The sequence below is a fragment of the Syzygium oleosum genome, unplaced genomic scaffold, assembly GCF_021117445.2.
Source record: "Syzygium oleosum isolate NSW1041296 unplaced genomic scaffold, Sole_v2.1 Sole_v2.30, whole genome shotgun sequence".
NCBI classification, from domain to species: domain Eukaryota; kingdom Viridiplantae; phylum Streptophyta; class Magnoliopsida; order Myrtales; family Myrtaceae; genus Syzygium; species Syzygium oleosum.
The window spans coordinates 3887088-3903792 of record NW_026607514.1 but is presented as its reverse complement, the minus strand read 5'-3'; the positions used below and the strand labels follow the sequence as shown (position 1 = coordinate 3903792).

The window sequence follows — 16705 nt, the reverse complement described above, 5'->3', positions numbered from 1 at the left end:
TCAACCTTCCTTACTTGACATGATTTTTCTGGTTTTTTAGTTTTAACCTTATCGAGGTAGCCACTTTAACCTAATCTCCGATGACCTTCCGGCCACATTCCGGCCATTCCATTCTATCTAAAACCTTCACTGAATGTCCCTTTACACATATATGTCCATAAAATGACCATTTGACATTTCTAAGCTATTGATTTTCGAGTTCAAACTTCCCTACTTATCACTGAAAATCATCACATAATCTGACATATCTAATCATCAAATCCAGAGCGTCCTAATGGTTTCTAGCAATCAAACATCCATCAAGGGGTAAGAAAAACTGACTTGGGTCAGCCAATAGCCATGGATCACACTCCGGTAAGGTTTTTGGGGCTCCGGCGAAGGTTTGTTAATGGTCGACTCAATGCGATTCTCATTTCACCAATCCAAAATGCAACAAGCAACAAACAACAAACCACATGATCAAAACCATGAAACAATGTTCAATAAGCAATCTAGAGCAAAAAAGTTTCAGAAATCGCATACGAATCGATTCGATCACTCATTTAGGCATTTTACCGAACACGTAACGTGTAACTATGAAGCAACTTTACCTTCGTCAATGGAGGCCACAATGGAAATTCCAAGACAAATGGAGGCTATGAAATGATTCACCGACACTCCCTCTTCAAGATGGTGGCGTTCACCTCGTCGGGAAGGTCGCTGATCGGTCGGAAAAGCAAAGGTTTCAGTCGCTCACGATCAGTCGATTCGGCTGAAACAAGGAGGGGAGGTCTCGGCCGATCTCCGATTTGCTGGTGATCTGCTGTCTAGGGATGCGCCGAACGCTTGGGAAGGGACCTCAAACCATCCCTCTCAAGTTTTCTCCCTTTGGTTTCGCTCGATTTCTCTCTCCTCTCTCTTGGGCATTTGGTCGAGCATGTATTCTGCTTGGATAATGACTTTGCCCCCTTTTTCTACTCCTCCCCGAGGCAATTTATCACCCCTAACCGACTCGAAATCAGTTAGAGACGATAAGGTATGGGCAGCTAGAGAATCTCCAGCTGTCCATTCCATTTAACACGTGCTAGAATCGCTTCGAAACATTGGTTAAAGGAGCGGGGCCGAACTTGTTTTTTCTCTTTTCCAAGCATGCAGGTTTTGGCAGGTGGAGAAGAAACCATTCCGGGTCGGGTCGGGTCGGGTCGAGTCGATCCGACTGACCCGGAAGCCCCGGTTTGTTCTAATTTTGTAAATTCGACCCGATTTTGATTCAATTTTTCAAATGTAACCCCAAAATTGGATTCCTCAGCACATTTTGCATCAAGATATGAGATTTATACCAATTTTTGTCACAATTAAACCAAGAAATTCCCAAATTTGAATTCGCATCAATAGGGTTTTTGTTCAATTCAATGTGCAAATGACCTAATTGAGCAAAATTGATGTCAAAATTGAATTACCCATGGCTTAATAACCCTAAGAAAGGTATGGGTCTTGATCGAAAATTTCAAATTGAATGAGATTCCCAATTTGGGTCTTAAAATCCCTAATTTTCAATTAATTTTTGGGCTTTTCAATTATTTTGTTAAATTGTGAAATTGGACTGACCAATATACAATTCAAGGTCCCAGAATCAATTGTTGTGAAGACACTATGACTTAAAAATGACTAAAAATGACAAAATTGAATTTTTGGTTCAATCAGGGTATGAATTTACCCAATTTTTGGGAAAAACATATCCCCAACTGAAATTTTCGAAAATTGAAGCTGCAGTGATGAAATTGGAATTAAAATAAGACTAATGGATATTTTTTTGGAATTCTTTAGTTCCATTTGGTATTTTTCTTGATTTTCACTTATTTTTCCCGAAAGAAAATAAGGAAAAATTCACGAAAATTCTAAAAAATTTATTTTTGGTTTATAAATAGGTTCCTAAGCATGGCCAAGGTTCCTAATCCTAATTTTGTAATTTTTAGAAAAAATTGAAATATGGGCAAAAAATCAGGTGTCAACACCGCCCTTTCATTCTCATTCCATTCCCTAATCCGAGACTCCCACTCTTCTACATCAATCACCACCTCTTTGGGTACATATGGCTCCACTCCAAGTGTGTTGGGGACGATGTACTCCGGCACATACAGCTCCACAAGGCTTGGTGTAACACTTAACGGGACATATAGCTCAACATTAATTGGTCACTTGTCTTCCTACCACTTGATATATTCCTTTGATGCTGAATAGAGCTTCATCTTGCCTTCCAAGCAGTCAGGCCATTCGACCATTTGTTAAGGCGACTTCTTTAGGGAGTGAATAATCTTGTCAATCTTTTCTTGTAATCTTTTTTTTCTCTTCTTTGGGTAGAATTCCTCTTGGTATTTCAAATGCAAAATCCTCGGGATGCCATGTTGGTGGAACTTGTTGTAACTTCCCAAATTGTCTCACAACCCTCAACAGGTAATAGGAAGTTCCTCCATTTAAACCGATCAATGGTACCATGTTGCCTTCTTGGCATGTGATTCTAGCTTTGGTAATTTTTTGCCAACTAATCCGCCATCGGAATTGCTCAGGAGTTAGGGCGCTAATGAAATTAGCCCATTATAGGAAAGAGTACTTAAGCAATTTGTCTTGGATCTTGATATATCTCTCTATTGGATTCACGGATGAGCTAATCTCTTGGATTTTCATAAAGCGTCCCCATGGTTGGAAATGGGAAACAAACCACAATGAAAGTAACCCCAAAGATGCTTGGAACACTCCCTTTTCGTTGTTTTGGAATTTGTTCAAAGAAATGATGGTTTCAGCTAAGAGCATGTAGGAGAAATCCCATTTGAGACAAGTTTGTCTCGTGATTATAGCTACTAAAGGATCTAATCCTGTTCTAGACACGAGAAACAAGATGAACCCAAAGAAGGCTAGAAGGAATACCCTAGCAGATGTGTTTCCCATTTCCCTTAGAAGTTCGAAGTATTTGGATATCAAGAATGATAAATGAAATCTCCTGGTGTTTGTTTGGATTAGTTTCTCAACTTGAGTGGTTTTTAAGTTGAGAAACTCGGCTAAGACACTTGTGGGATTAAGTCCTATCGGAGGCTCTACCACCCTAGATTTAAAGTCAATTTCGATGGCGGCCTTGTATTCTTCCAAAATTGGTACCATCTTGCCAAGTAGAAACGTAGCATTGGTGACTTCCTAGAAGTGAGCTAAGGCTTGAATCAAACACCTATAATTGGAGGTCAGCCAAGCATGAGCATGAATGCGGCTATTGTTAATGGGAAGAATCTCTTGATAATGGTGAGGAAAACATTCAGTTAGGAGGGGCTGGAATGGATTTAAGATAAGGACCCAATATAATGTGATCGTTGTTAGCATTATAGTCCATAAAGGACAAAGAAATACGGCCTTTTGTCTCGTAAGATTGAAGATCATCAAGACGATTCAAGAACATAGAAGGTGAGGCATGAGAAAAGAAAGGAAAGTTGGATGCCATGTGTCACATCCCGATTTTTGGGCCTGGGAAGCCGCAGGTAAATTGTAATATCCTCAATTTTAGTCCCTGGGAGTTGGCTATGGTTTAAGTTTGGTGGTTTTCCAATCGGAACTAAATTGTTTACTCTTGTTTTGGAAAACCCAGTTCCGGATCCTTTGTACCCCTTTGTTTTGTTATTTTTGGGGAGACTTTTGTGATCCGAATTTCAGAATACTTCCTTCTTGAAAGTTGTTCCAAACATCTTGAAGGTTTACATACTTTAATTTCAGAATTTTTGGAGTTGATATGAGTGGTACGATGGCCTGATTTTTGGACCGTGTGAAACTGCCCAGAATGGATATTTCGGTGATGTTCACACCGTCTTTATTTTCTACAAGCTTTTCTGGGCCGATTTTGGAAAAGTTTCCTTCACAAAAGTTGTTGAGAACGTCCTTTTCTATAACGTATGTAAATTTGAAAATTTTCCGAGATGATTTGGATTCTGGACAGAGCTTACTTTGCGAAATAAGAATGCTGTTCCAGCGAACTATTTTTAGCCTGTCTTTGAGCTACTAAAAATGGTGTTTACAGAGAGATTCAGATTTCGTGCTCTTCATGAAAAATGTTTGTTAAGATATTTTTTATGACATATTCAAATTTGAGAATTTTTTAAGTCCATTTACTATGTTTTCAAGTCCGATTTCGTGAACAGTGCAAACTGTCCGGTTTTATCAGATTTCAAAGATTTATAAATTCCTATATGAGAACGTTGGAATCTCGACTTGATGTCTTTTGGTGATATTTGAGGCATATTTAGAGGATTTCCCACACCGAACCTCAGGTTGAATGGGATTAATGAGCATATTATATTTTGGGAAAACCCTCGGAGAATAAGTTAGATGTTTATGATGAGGGTTGTGATTGTAGTGCCGATTAGCCTATTTCGTGTGACCCGATTGGCCCGAGTCATTTGCGTGAGAATTCAGTAAATCCAGCAGACTCTAGGGAGTCCACGGTCTGGAAATTGGTAGAAGAACCTAGAAGCCTTGACCAAGTCAAAGTTTCTCCTTCAAGCTTCCATCATTAAGTTTCATTAATGCCATTAAATGGCCCTTGACTTAGAAGCCCTATTTCATGATAACAAGCATTAATGACCTTAGACTTTGGAGGCCTATCATTATGGGGCACAAGGCAAGGCCATTCGGCCAAGCCAAGGGGGAGCCGTGAGAAAGAAGGCCATTCGGCCATGGAGAGAGAGAGAGAGAGAGTTGCCGAGAGAAAAAGAGAGGAAGAGATAAGGATCATTAATGGCTTGTATTAATTAAGTTAGACTTTGGTGGCCCTTCATGATGGCTTGCATTAATGAATCAAGACTTTAGGGCCCCTCCATGATGACATGCATTGATTGGCTTGAGTAGTAACCAAGAAAAGTCTTCTATTAATAGGGAGAAAGAGAGAGAAAGAGGAAGAGCCTCACGTGAAAGACGCCCCCCTTCTTCCTCTTGCTCACGCCACCTTCCTCTTTCTCAAGCCGCACGCCGCTTGCTTTCTTGTTTCCTTGCCGAGAGAGAGAAGAAAAAAAGAGCTTGCTGAGTGCCCTTGTTTCTCTAGTGTTCGGCCTCTAGGGAGCCACGTATAAGAACCGCAAGCCCGAACCACACCCAAGAACCGTCCGAGACGACCAAGACTCACGCCTCTCGCTTTTAATTCTAGTTTTGTTGGTTGAGTAAGTGAATTCCCTAATCTCGGGAAAGGATGATGAGATGCGTTGTGACGTGGTTTGCTTGGACCGTGTTCGGTCTTGATTGGTTATCTCTTTGGCTTGTTTATGTTTTGTGTTTGACGTTCATATCTCGAGATAGAAGCCGGAATTTGGCTAGTGATGTTCACGTGTTATCGCCATGCTTAGAGTTCTCTAGTATTTGACGGCATGAACTTTGCTATTGATTTGCCATCAACGCCGGTGCGGTAAGGGCCGACTCATGTTAACGGCGATCGATTTATCCTCACTTGACATTAGTATTTTCACTTGCTGAGTCTCCCCGACTCATCCCCCGTTTTTCGCTCTCAGGTCCATAGGATGGTCGAACGGACGGCGACGACAGGGGGAGTTTGAGCCATGTTGGAGTTCGGGGAAAGCTAGGAGCTGTGAATCCGAAGTAGTGGGCTTAGGACACCCAAGCCATAGCGTTTGTTGTGTGTAAATGGCTAAAATCGGCTAAGTTGGCTTGTAAAATATGTTTGCGTGTCCTATAAATACAAGGTTTGCTCATGATGATGCTGTTTGTCTTAATCCCGCTGTTATTTTTAAATGTGATTGTCCCGAGATATACTTTCGCTTGTATTTAAAGAAAGATAATAATGAACGGGACGTCACGTTTATAACCCCGAGGTCGGGGCATCACACCATGTTTGGGGCGGATGAAGTAAAAATGGAGGTAGAAGGGTATAAATAGACCCAGCATGGTAACTAACTTTACCCACGATGAGGAACGTGGAGAAATTTGAATAGAACAGTTCCCGCTGGAAATAAAAATATTTAAATAAATTCAAACGGAAATGGAGGTCATTTTATTGATTAAAAGTTTTCTTGGGGAACAACAGTTTCTTTACATCACTTTGGAGGGACAACATACTACGGTCAAATTGACCATTCTCAGTTATACGCTTGTTTTTGGTACGTCGATTTTCAGCTTCGGTTGCCAGTCGACGTTGATGCTCAGTCTGCTTGAGGTCTTTGAGAATGGTAATAGCTTTGTCAAAGTCCATCTCTAGTTGAAGCCTCTGTGTGTGTTTGAGTTTCCGAGTATCTCGAAGAAAGGCCAGCTTCTGTTCAATCTCTCCTTTATGCTTTTCAAGATTAAGTTCTTCCTCATCGAGTCCAGATATTTCTTCAATCAGAGCGTGAAGGTTAGTCTGCTTTTCGTTTACAGTATGACTGAGCTCGTTTATGGCTTGATTATTCTCGGCAGAAGGTTGATCAGAAAGAGTTAAAGACATAATTAGGTCATAATTACGTCGATAAGACTCTATCCTGCTGACAAAAGCTTTTGAGAAATCATCAAGTTTGGCCTTCAGCTCAGGGGGCAGTATTTCACTAGGTTCAGCACTACATAGCTCATCGAGCAGAAATTTCAGTTGATCAAAAGTTGTTTGATTGCATAGAAGCATAGGAAAACCCCCACTAGAAAGGTCTAGAAGTCGCAATAGTTTATCTCTGATCTTTTCAATAGCCATCTGCCTTGGGGAAGATACATCTGAAGTAAAACCCAGTATGTGAGAAGCCTCGTCTAGCATGCGCTTAGTTTTCAAGGGAGACTGTGGAGAATTTCTTTCTTCGGCATAAGGAAGTGAATGGCTCGAAGAATGTTGTGTCAAAGGAGCAGCAGTACTCTGTACTAGGATAAGAGCAGTGGCCAGAGACAAAGTTGAACTAGAAGGGTTGACTTCAGTAAAGTGGACAGGGGAATCAAAGGTGATGTGACTATCGATGGGTTGAGTACTGGTAGTTGTCTTAAGTTCTGAAGTTGCTAAGATTGGTGTTACCAAATCATTTAAAGATCCTGAAAATAGAAAGAAATCAGTCGTTGAGACATATAGTGAATTATAACACACCATTATAACACAAAATACTTTGTTCTGGTGCTGTAAGGAGTAATATGGGCGGATCAACAGTAGCAACCTCAAGATCAGGGTCAACAGAGAGTCCTGCTATGATATTGCCAGTAATGAATTGCCGAAAAATTAATTACTTTGCATTGAATAGAAAGAACAAGTAAAGAAGGGTACAACAATAGTATACCGTTTGAATTGTCCTCAGGATGGGTGAGATTGATCTGAGAACCCGAAGCCTCTACAGAATTGGCAGTGGCCATAGAAGAGGAAGCTGATGTAGTTGAAGGATTGAGACGTTTTCTTTTGATCAATGCAGCAATTGGTTCTTCATCTGCGTTCTCAATAGACTGACTAGATGAGGGAGACCCTGTAAGAACAAATACCAGGGTTAAGAGGTAATGTGGGAATTATATGAAACAGAAAAGACTGCATTAACTGAATACCTTGCACCAGATCAGATTTCCTCTTGAGAAGAGGTGTGTTATCATCGACTGGGGGTTGATCCATTGCGGTAGCACAGTACAGTCGGGTCCGAACAGGAACACTTCTTGAGGGAACCACTTTCTTGGAAGAGATTGTCGACTTGGCCTTAGCACTTTTGATTTGTGTCCCTTGAGTTATCCGCAATTGTCCTGGTTTAGAATTTTGAACATCCAGTCCTATGGAAAGGGCTTTTTTACCCTTCCTACCTCTACTCCTTGGCTTAAATACGCCTCCCACTGTTCGAGTCAGCATGGTTTGAGTAGCCTCCTCATAAGGCCTTTCAAGACAGAAAGAAAGCCACCAAGAAGTCCATGCAGGAGTGCATCCAAGCTTAGGTTCGAAGTCATCAACATCAGGGGCAAATTTGGCATACACATGCCGAGTGATTTCGGCATAGCATGCGAAAGGGGCATCCTTCTTAAAAGGATATTTTTGTTTGACCATGTTTGGGAATTCAAGGGAATAAGGAATTGGCATGGGAATAGCTTGAATTAAACCAAATTGCCTGACACAGTATTAAGGAGAATAAATTTCAAAATCATGATAAAATTTGCCTTTTTGGGACAGTCTTAAAGGAAGATCCACAGGAGTAAGGACGCACAACCAAAAGTCAGTCGAATTAGAACGAGCTATCGAATCAAACAAATAATTGAATTCATTTGCGTCATAAGAAAAAAATTCAATTTCATTCGACTAAACTGTCAAGAGTTTATGAAGATAAAAGGCAAAAGGAGAAAGATCCTCCGAGATATTTAATGAGGAATAACTAAGTAGACGACATCCAAAGGGAGAAGGTGTTGGTGGCTGAAATTCCGGAAGGGAATGGTGACGAAAGGTGCGAAAGGTGTGATTGGAAAGAAAAGGAAAATAATGTACCATCCAACATTGGAGTATCCAGAATGGCCCAAATAAAGTACCTTCATCTTTGGACGTCATTGATAAAGATGCATGGGTTATTCCTCTATATAGAGCAGCTAAGATTAATGGTGCCAAAGTGAGTATTTTACCAGCAGCAAGATTAGCTGCGAGTGGTAAGAAGTCTTTAGAAATTTTCAGTGTGGGGGCAAAGAAAGCATATTTAGACAGCCAGAAGAGGAGGAAACAGGTACGTTCGTTAGGAGTTATTGGCTCGACACTAAGAGAATACGTTTCTAGAAACCTACCGTAAGCAAGATTTTCATCAGGAATAAAGGGTACTGATAGCGAAGCCATGTCACTAACGGAGGTCCCAATCAGAGGAAAGTTAGTAATAGCATACATGTCCAAAAGAGTAACAGACATAGGACCCAAGGGAAAAAGAAACAATTGGTCGAAGGAGACCAGAAACTGATGGCAGCACCCAAAAGCCCTAGATTTAAATCATATGATAGCATGCTGACCTCTAGAGCGGTATCAATACCAGCTCTTATCCAGGCAAGGCGAGTAGTTATATCTCCCTTTAGTTTCACGTACCAGCGGTGAAAACCCATTTCAAGAGAAGGAAACCCTCGAAATCGTGAGGTTTCTGGAAACCAGATATCTGCAACCGACGACTTCTGAACAGGAAGAAGTTCTCCTATTCTCTTCGGAAAACAGGGATGAAGAGAAGCAGGAATCTGGTGATGATTGTGAAAGCAAGGACCCAGAATGAGTTGGTTGGAGGATTCATCAACCAAATGTAATAGTCGAAAGTCACAGTTCGAGGACTCTTGATCATGACGTAGCTGATCAAATTTCTCGATGTATGATTTGGGAGAATATTTGCGGGCCATGAGTGCGGACTGAGTGGAAAATCTGAAGGGAAACGAAGGAGTGGAAAGCTGAGAAGAAAACCTAGAATCAAAGAAGAAGATGGAAGGTCAAAAGTTACAATTTTTCGCCAAGATACGATGGTTCAAGTGATTTGCTATCATGAAGATCTGCTAGGTCATAAATGATCGAGATAACGTGTCAGAGTAAAGCGAAACGTTTTAGGAAGGATGAGCAAATACAAGTTACGAGGCATTAAGAGTAAGATTATACAAGTCAAAATTTATTTTAAAAGAATTAAACAAAAGAATTAATTCTTTTAAAAAAAGGGGGCATATGTTGACACCTGAAATTAATCAGAGATATCAACACTTAGGTTAGATGAATAAAACGACAAGAGATGACATCACCTGTACTAAAATGACAGTTGGTAGGTACGGGCAGTCATAAGCGGGAAATTTGAAATTGAGATGGATGGGGATAAAAGATGCTGAAGGTATTTTCATCGAAGACGTCGACAAGGAGAAGAACGAATGCCAAGCTAGGAAAAATTCGATGAAGGCCTTTGCTCAAGAAAAGCAAGTGTCAAATCAAGGAAAAATTGGACTAAAGTGCCAAAGGTATTTTTCATCGAAGATATCGATGAAAAGGATGATGGGTGTCAAGCCAGAAAAGCTCGACAAAGGTGAAAGCAGATGTCAAATCAGGTAAAAGGCTGGACTAAAGTGCCAAAGGTATTTCTCATCGATGACATCGATGAAAAGGATGATAAGTGTCAAGTCAGAAAGCTTGACGAAGGTCCCTATTTCCGGAGGACAGGTGTCAAACGGAGGAAAGCTCGATGACGGTTATCATCCCGAGAGACAAGTGTCAAACGAAGAAAAAGCTCGATGACGGTTATCATCCCGAGAGACAGGTGTCAAACGGAGAAAAAGTTCGATGACAGTTATCATCCCGAGAGACAGGTATCAAACGGAGAAAAAGCTCGATGACGGTTATCATTCCGAAGGACAGGTGTCAAACGGAGAAAAGTTCGATAACGGTTACCATACCAAAGGACGTGTGACTAATAAAGAAAAGTTCGATGACGGTTGTCGCCTTAGAGAACTAATGGGCTCGACGACGGGTATCGTTCCAGAGAATAAATGGCCCCGATGACGGTTATCATTTCAAAAGATAAAAAGGGTTCGGTGAAAGTTATCATACTAAGGACAGATGTCAGCACAGGAAAAGCTCAAGAGCGGTTATCACTTCATCGAATAACAGTTGATAAACAGGTGTCATTAAATGAACGTTGAAGATGAAATCAACGATAGATATCGGATACAACACCAAGGACGGTTACCAAGTCTGTGCTATAAATAGCGTATGATTATCAACAGAAGAGCCCCCCGCGCACAAAAAACAAAAACAAATGTTGTCTTTTATCCTTACTTTCTCGTTCAGCACTTTTAGTTTCCATAGCTGTAGTCCTTACTTTCCAGTTTCGTACTTTCAGTTTCCATAGCTGTAGTTGTTTAGGTCCTTATGAACTTTGGACGCCGCCAGTAATTGGATGGTTTCGTCCGAATATTCTGTAAAAATCAAGTTTTTTATTCACGCTTGGATTGCTCCTATCCGGAATTGGATCTAGAACCCAGTCTCCTTTCATTAAGAACCGAAGAACGACTTTCGGTGAATTATATTTTCGTCGCGAGAACATTTCCGACGAAACAGTTAGAAGTTCTTTAAGGAGGTCTTCTTTCTCCCTCCGAGGGGGATTGAAGGGGGAAATGAAAACGATTCAAACGTTAGAAGATATGTTGAGATTCGCGTTATTGACTTTGGTGGCTCATGGGACAAACACCTACATTTGGCAAAGTTCCCCGATAATAACAACCATCATTACAACATTAAGATGGCTCCCTTTGAAGCTATGTATGGTCGAAAATGCACAACTCCTGTTTGTTGGTATAATGTTGGTGAGAGAAGACTCACTGGCTCAGAGTTTATCTAGTAGTCAAAAGAGAAAGTTAAGCTGACTCGAGAGCGTATGAAAACGACGCAAAGCTATAAGAAAAGTTGTGCAAACCTTAGAAAGCCCAAATTGGAATTTAGTGCGGGAGATCACGTGTTTTTTAAAGTCTCTCTATGAAAGGTATTATGAGGTTCAACACATGTGGCAAGTTGAGTCCAAGTTATGTGGGATCATTCTTGATTTTAGAGAAGGTTGGCCAAGGTTCTTACAAACTAGCTTTACCACTAATGCTCTCCGATGAACATAATGTGTTCCATGTCTCTTTGTTATGGCAATATGTGCCAAGTCCTGAGCATGTGCTAGATTTAACACCTTTTAGGTTAATGGAGAAATTAACTTATGAGAAGCAAAAATTTCACGCTCAAGCTCCGCATAATGGATAGCTAGAGCTTTGAATAAATACGTTGGAAAAGCATTTTGTTGGCACACAAGATTCATTTTGTCAGTGATTAAGTTTACTTTAATTGAGTAGTAGTTAAGGTAACTTGCTACTTGATTTTGGTATCGTTTTTCAATTAATTAATAGGAATACGAGTTCATCGACTCAAGTAACCTTCGTAGCTTGGTTTTAAGCTTTTCTTGGTGAGTGATACTTATCTCATCTTTGGTTTTAAAATTCATGTCTTGAAATGATAAAAATATACATTATAAGTTAAAGAGGCATCACATGGTTTGATATTCTTTTGAAAGAAAAAGTGGTGCTTAGGGCATATTGAATGCTTAAAACTGGATCAAGCATTAACTACCATTTTATCTATTTGAAATGGTAAAATGTCTTTGGATTATAGTTTGAGCCAATTGCCTATGATTGGTTTGCGAAACCTTTTATGAAAGAATTATGAAAAATTCCAGATTGTTAACAGAACATTGTTTGATATCTATTAAATTATGAAAAGTTACATATTTTGGTTAGTGAACCTAAGTTTTGAGATGGATTCTAGATTTGATTTGTGGGCTATTGAAGAATGATTGAAGTAGATTATGCTCATGTTGCTATGATTAAAACCCATTGAGAAGTTAAGTATGCATACTATTATCAAGACATCCTTTTAGGTTGAACCACCGGCTCATATAGGTGGAGATCTATCCAGGAGGGAAACTTGGTCGCCTTTGTCACGTGTGGTAAGCCTGGCCAAAGCTAGATATTGAGTATTAGAATAATTAATAGAATTGACCATTGACGTTTGATTTTATAGATATTGATCAATAGAATGGACCATTGATAGTTAATTTGTTATTGTTGATTTGATATCATTGATTGATCTAAAATGTAAGGAGTTTTGTTGAAAAGATATAACCTAATTTTGATATTTTACATATATCATATATTGAATTTTGGATCGATGAGTTATGACATCGTTTTATAAAGATGCAGAGTGAATGTTCGATCTACTTAGAAGAGATATACTACTCACTGAATTGTTATTGTTCATTCAATTCGTCTTACTTGCTTTTCAGGTTCTTTAGCTAGCCGCAAGTAGGACAAGAGCGTTTACGTTACTAGAAAGACATTTTGGTAGTGGGATTATGGGTATGAGTTGTTTATGTATGAGGTGAACTTTCGAGTCTAGTTGTTAGTTGGGGATATACATATCGCTTCGATGGATTATAGAAACTCTAATCTTACTATCCGATAACTCTTTTATCAAATACATAGATGTATATATTTTACTAGCATGTTAAAGATGTTAAAGATGGTTATATTTGAGGCAGCGTCCTTTGGATGGAAGGACGACTCTATCATTGCTCATGTTTTTGTATAGTTGGGGATGTAACAGTTCGCTATGCCAAAACGATTTGCATCATATGCCAATGGCTGTGTGGTTTGAACGAGAAGGACTACCAACGATATTGATTGGCAGGGTTCGAAATTGTGAAAGGAAATGGTGTACGCACATGCATCGTTTTGTGAGAGTACGCGGTTTTAGCAAACGATGCCGCTTGACAGAGCCGGTGAGCGACGATGTCCTTAAGGATGGCAAGATGGTGAAGAAAGGGACGAGGGTGACGCAACATCCAAACCCGATTCTATCCACGTATTTGTCACCTCTAATCATATGCAACGATGATTTCATGACGATTGAAAACATAAAGCGCGAGGATGACGCACGTCTTATCCATGCTGATCCATGCTTGCGTGGTCGTCCTTGTCCAGCACACGAATGGCTGACTAGTTGGAGTTTCTCTGTGGGCTCACGCGGGACCTTTTTGAACAACCTTTTTCTAATATACAAGTATATCTTCCATTGTTACGGTATCATCGATATAATAGTACATTTAAACAAGTAAAACCTTTGACGTAATCGCTCATCACTCATGACGTGGCATTCAGGAACGTGATGAAATCATTATCTCACCTCTTTCACTACATCGAGCTGAGCAGCTCCTGAGGCAAACAATATTCACCATAAACGAAAGATGACCAATGACCGTCCACAGATATGATACTTTGCTCATTTCCTATCTACGGAAGGCCTAACCAAAGAATATCTCCTATCACATTTATTTAACTTTCCTAACTTTTGAGGTCAAGATTTACCCCGTTAGCACTCGATTTTTTCGTGTGAACGAGATAAAGGGTCACGGTCCAACTCATTCCATCCCCGAATTGGTTGGGGATTCCACCCCAAACGACGTCTCAAAAGAGCCTCTGCCTAAGCTCTTATCAATTTAACCCTGTTAATTGCTCGATTTTATTGCAAAATAGTGGACTGTCGCGACATGAAGTGATTAATTAAGGTGGTGGGCCTGGACATAAAAAGGAAAGACGGGTCACGGTCAAGGCAGATCAAGTTGTGAAGGAGAAGAAGCGAAACCGTTTACTGAAGACCGGAGAATTCAGGTCAACATCAACAGCAATTGTTGGAATTCTCGTTCGCCTTTTCCATTGCGATTTAGATTAATACCGTAAAAAATCCTAAATTGATACATTTATGACAAATTTACCTCAAACTAATTTTTCATTTATCTAAAATCACAAACTTGTATATCTATGATAAATTTATCCTCTATTAATTTTCATTAATTTTATCGGCAATTTGTTGAGTCGGATGATACGTAGCAGTTAACAGGTGTTCTAATTTGAGGTTTTACCCCTCTGTTTGTCACATATTTACCAATTTGTGATTTTTCATGGCATTAATTCAATTTAATGAAGAGTAAATTTGTCACAAATGTATAAGTTTGGGATTTTTTATGATTAAAAAATTAGTTTGGGGTAAATTTGTCACACGTGTACCAATTTTGGATTTTTGGTGGTCAAAAAATTAGTTCAGGGTAAATTTATCGCAGGTGTACCAGTTTAAGGTTTTTCGTGGTATTAACCCTCCACAAAATAAACCCCTGAAATTTTGTAATATATAGAATTTTGTTTCAGCTTCAAAGCACCCGAAACCCTAAAAATTAAATAAAAGTTGCACCTTAAAACAGCAAAATCCTTGCTCAGCTTGGTTTTACCTCATCCTGTCCTCAAATACAGAGAAGCCCTTCCAAAATGGTTTACTACGAACCCATTTCGGAAACTGTACCGTGGTATTTAACATTAGAAACGTGAGATATATTGCAACAGTTTATTGAAACGAGATAACTTTAGCATCCCAGAAATCTGTGTCTGTGTGGATACTACCGCTTAAACATGCATTCACCTACCCGCATTAACCCTACATGTCGCAGTGCGAGTTCAGCAGTTCCTCCAACAACTTATCGTCCAGATACTCGAACTCGATCACATCTCTGGATGGCTCGGCGGGAGCTGACACGGCAGACGACGATGAACTTGGCGAAGAGAACGGCGGCGGCGGCGGCGACAGAGATGCGGAGAAAGAACCGCGGTGGCCGGAGACGTAGTGGTCATTCGGAGCGTAGTACTGTTGCTCGTTGGGGAAGTTGAGGATGGCCAAATGGCCCCGGAAGGCGAAGGCGGCCCGGTCGTAGGCGCGAGCGGCCTCCTCCGCCGTCTCAAAGGTCCCGAGCCAGAGGCGCGCGCCATTCCTCGAGGGGTCCCGGATCTCAGCCGCAAACTTGCCCCAGGGCCGCCGCCGGATCCCTCGGTACCGGGGTGGATCGCATCGTGACCGCAATCCCCTCTTGCTCCCGGTCTCTTCGCTGTTCTCGTTGTTCTGATTCCCTCTTGAAGAAGACCCTTCCATGGCCAAGTGAAGGGTAAACTTTGAGAAAATGGATTTCGAATTCGATCGCAAATGATCGATGGAGACTGGTGGGTATATATAGGGTTTGGTCACAGATGAGATCGGAGGCGTTGAAAAGTTCAGGGGAGGTCGTATCTGACGGTGGGGGGTTCGTCTTTGTTATGTCTTCTTGTGAGAAGGTTCCGAGAGAGACGAAACGAATTCGAGTAAGTGGAGAGGCACAGGATGCCTTTTGGAATTCCGATTGGACGAAAGCCCAGGTGACTGTGTGATTGGCCTTATTTTCGAATTTTATATAATCGCTGTGTCTTATCACATGTTTATGTACTGTGGGCCCCGGGTAGGGCATAAGTCAGATACGTGTGCATGCATGTGCATGACTCATTGGATGAGGTAGTAATGTCGCAAGCAATAATCAAAGCATGGATCTGATTTTTTTTTTTTTATCTTTAGTTAGACTGGTAATAGTAAATATTAATCTACACTATTATACAAGGCATACCTTATGCTGGACTCCATGTGAGACTCGTTGTGAGACTCGTTAGGGGTGAGCATGGTCTGGGTGGATGGTCTCCAACATGGAATCAGAAACCGTCCACTAAGGACCGTTCCGAAAAATTGGAACCGGACCAAACCATGGAACCAATCCTAACAAGTTTCACGCAATTGGACGTGACCAAGAGCGAGAGAGGGAGGCGATGAACGGCCATGAGTTGATTGGAGTTGAGAGTTGAGGCCGTGAGTCGATGGGCGTAGAGTTTGAGAGTCAAGATCATGAGTAAGAGATAAAGAGACGACTCAGATAACGTAAGAGAAACGAGACAAGCACCAAGTAGATGAGAGTTGAGCTTCAGATTAGGGATTTTAAAGATTTCATTTTTCTTAAAAAAATTTCTTTTTTTTTTGGTTGGAAATTTTTCTTATAAAGTATTATATGTATTACAGCTCCGGTCCAGGTGGGCGATTCCACGCCTAGAACTAGGAACCGGTCCAGTAGTCACTAGTTCTAGTAAATTGGAATCGGGAACCGAACTGATCCCCACTGGAACCACCGGTTCCGGGCTAGTCCGGTTCCAGACGGTTCCCGATTCCTTTACACACCCCTAAAACTCGTTAGCGCAATTGGCCATGATTAGTCATCAGTCAACTCTTATATCGTGTCCCTTAAGTAAGGGGAAGAAATCATGTATCATCCTTTTATGTTGTGCCTCAATTTGTACTGATATATTGAGGATGCCAACATTTTATCCAACTTAATTGGAAAAAAAA

General features: G+C 40.7%; 1 protein-coding gene across 1 annotated transcript; it reads right to left on the bottom strand.

Annotated features, from left to right (window-relative positions):
• Positions 1–14947: 14947 nt before the first annotated feature.
• LOC115677589 (ethylene-responsive transcription factor ERF098-like) lies at positions 14948–15460 on the bottom strand. The gene has a single exon (XM_030600776.2). It carries the CDS (start codon positions 15434–15436, stop codon positions 14948–14950), a length of 489 nt encoding a protein of 162 aa, XP_030456636.1. The 5' UTR covers positions 15437–15460.
• Between the last annotated feature and the right edge of the window lie 1245 nt (positions 15461–16705).

What these genes read in the sequence shown, in the direction of transcription:
- LOC115677589 (XM_030600776.2), bottom strand. Translation starts at nt 15,436, where the DNA reads ATGGAAGGGTCTTCTTCAAGAGGGAATCAGAACAACGAGAACAGCGAA.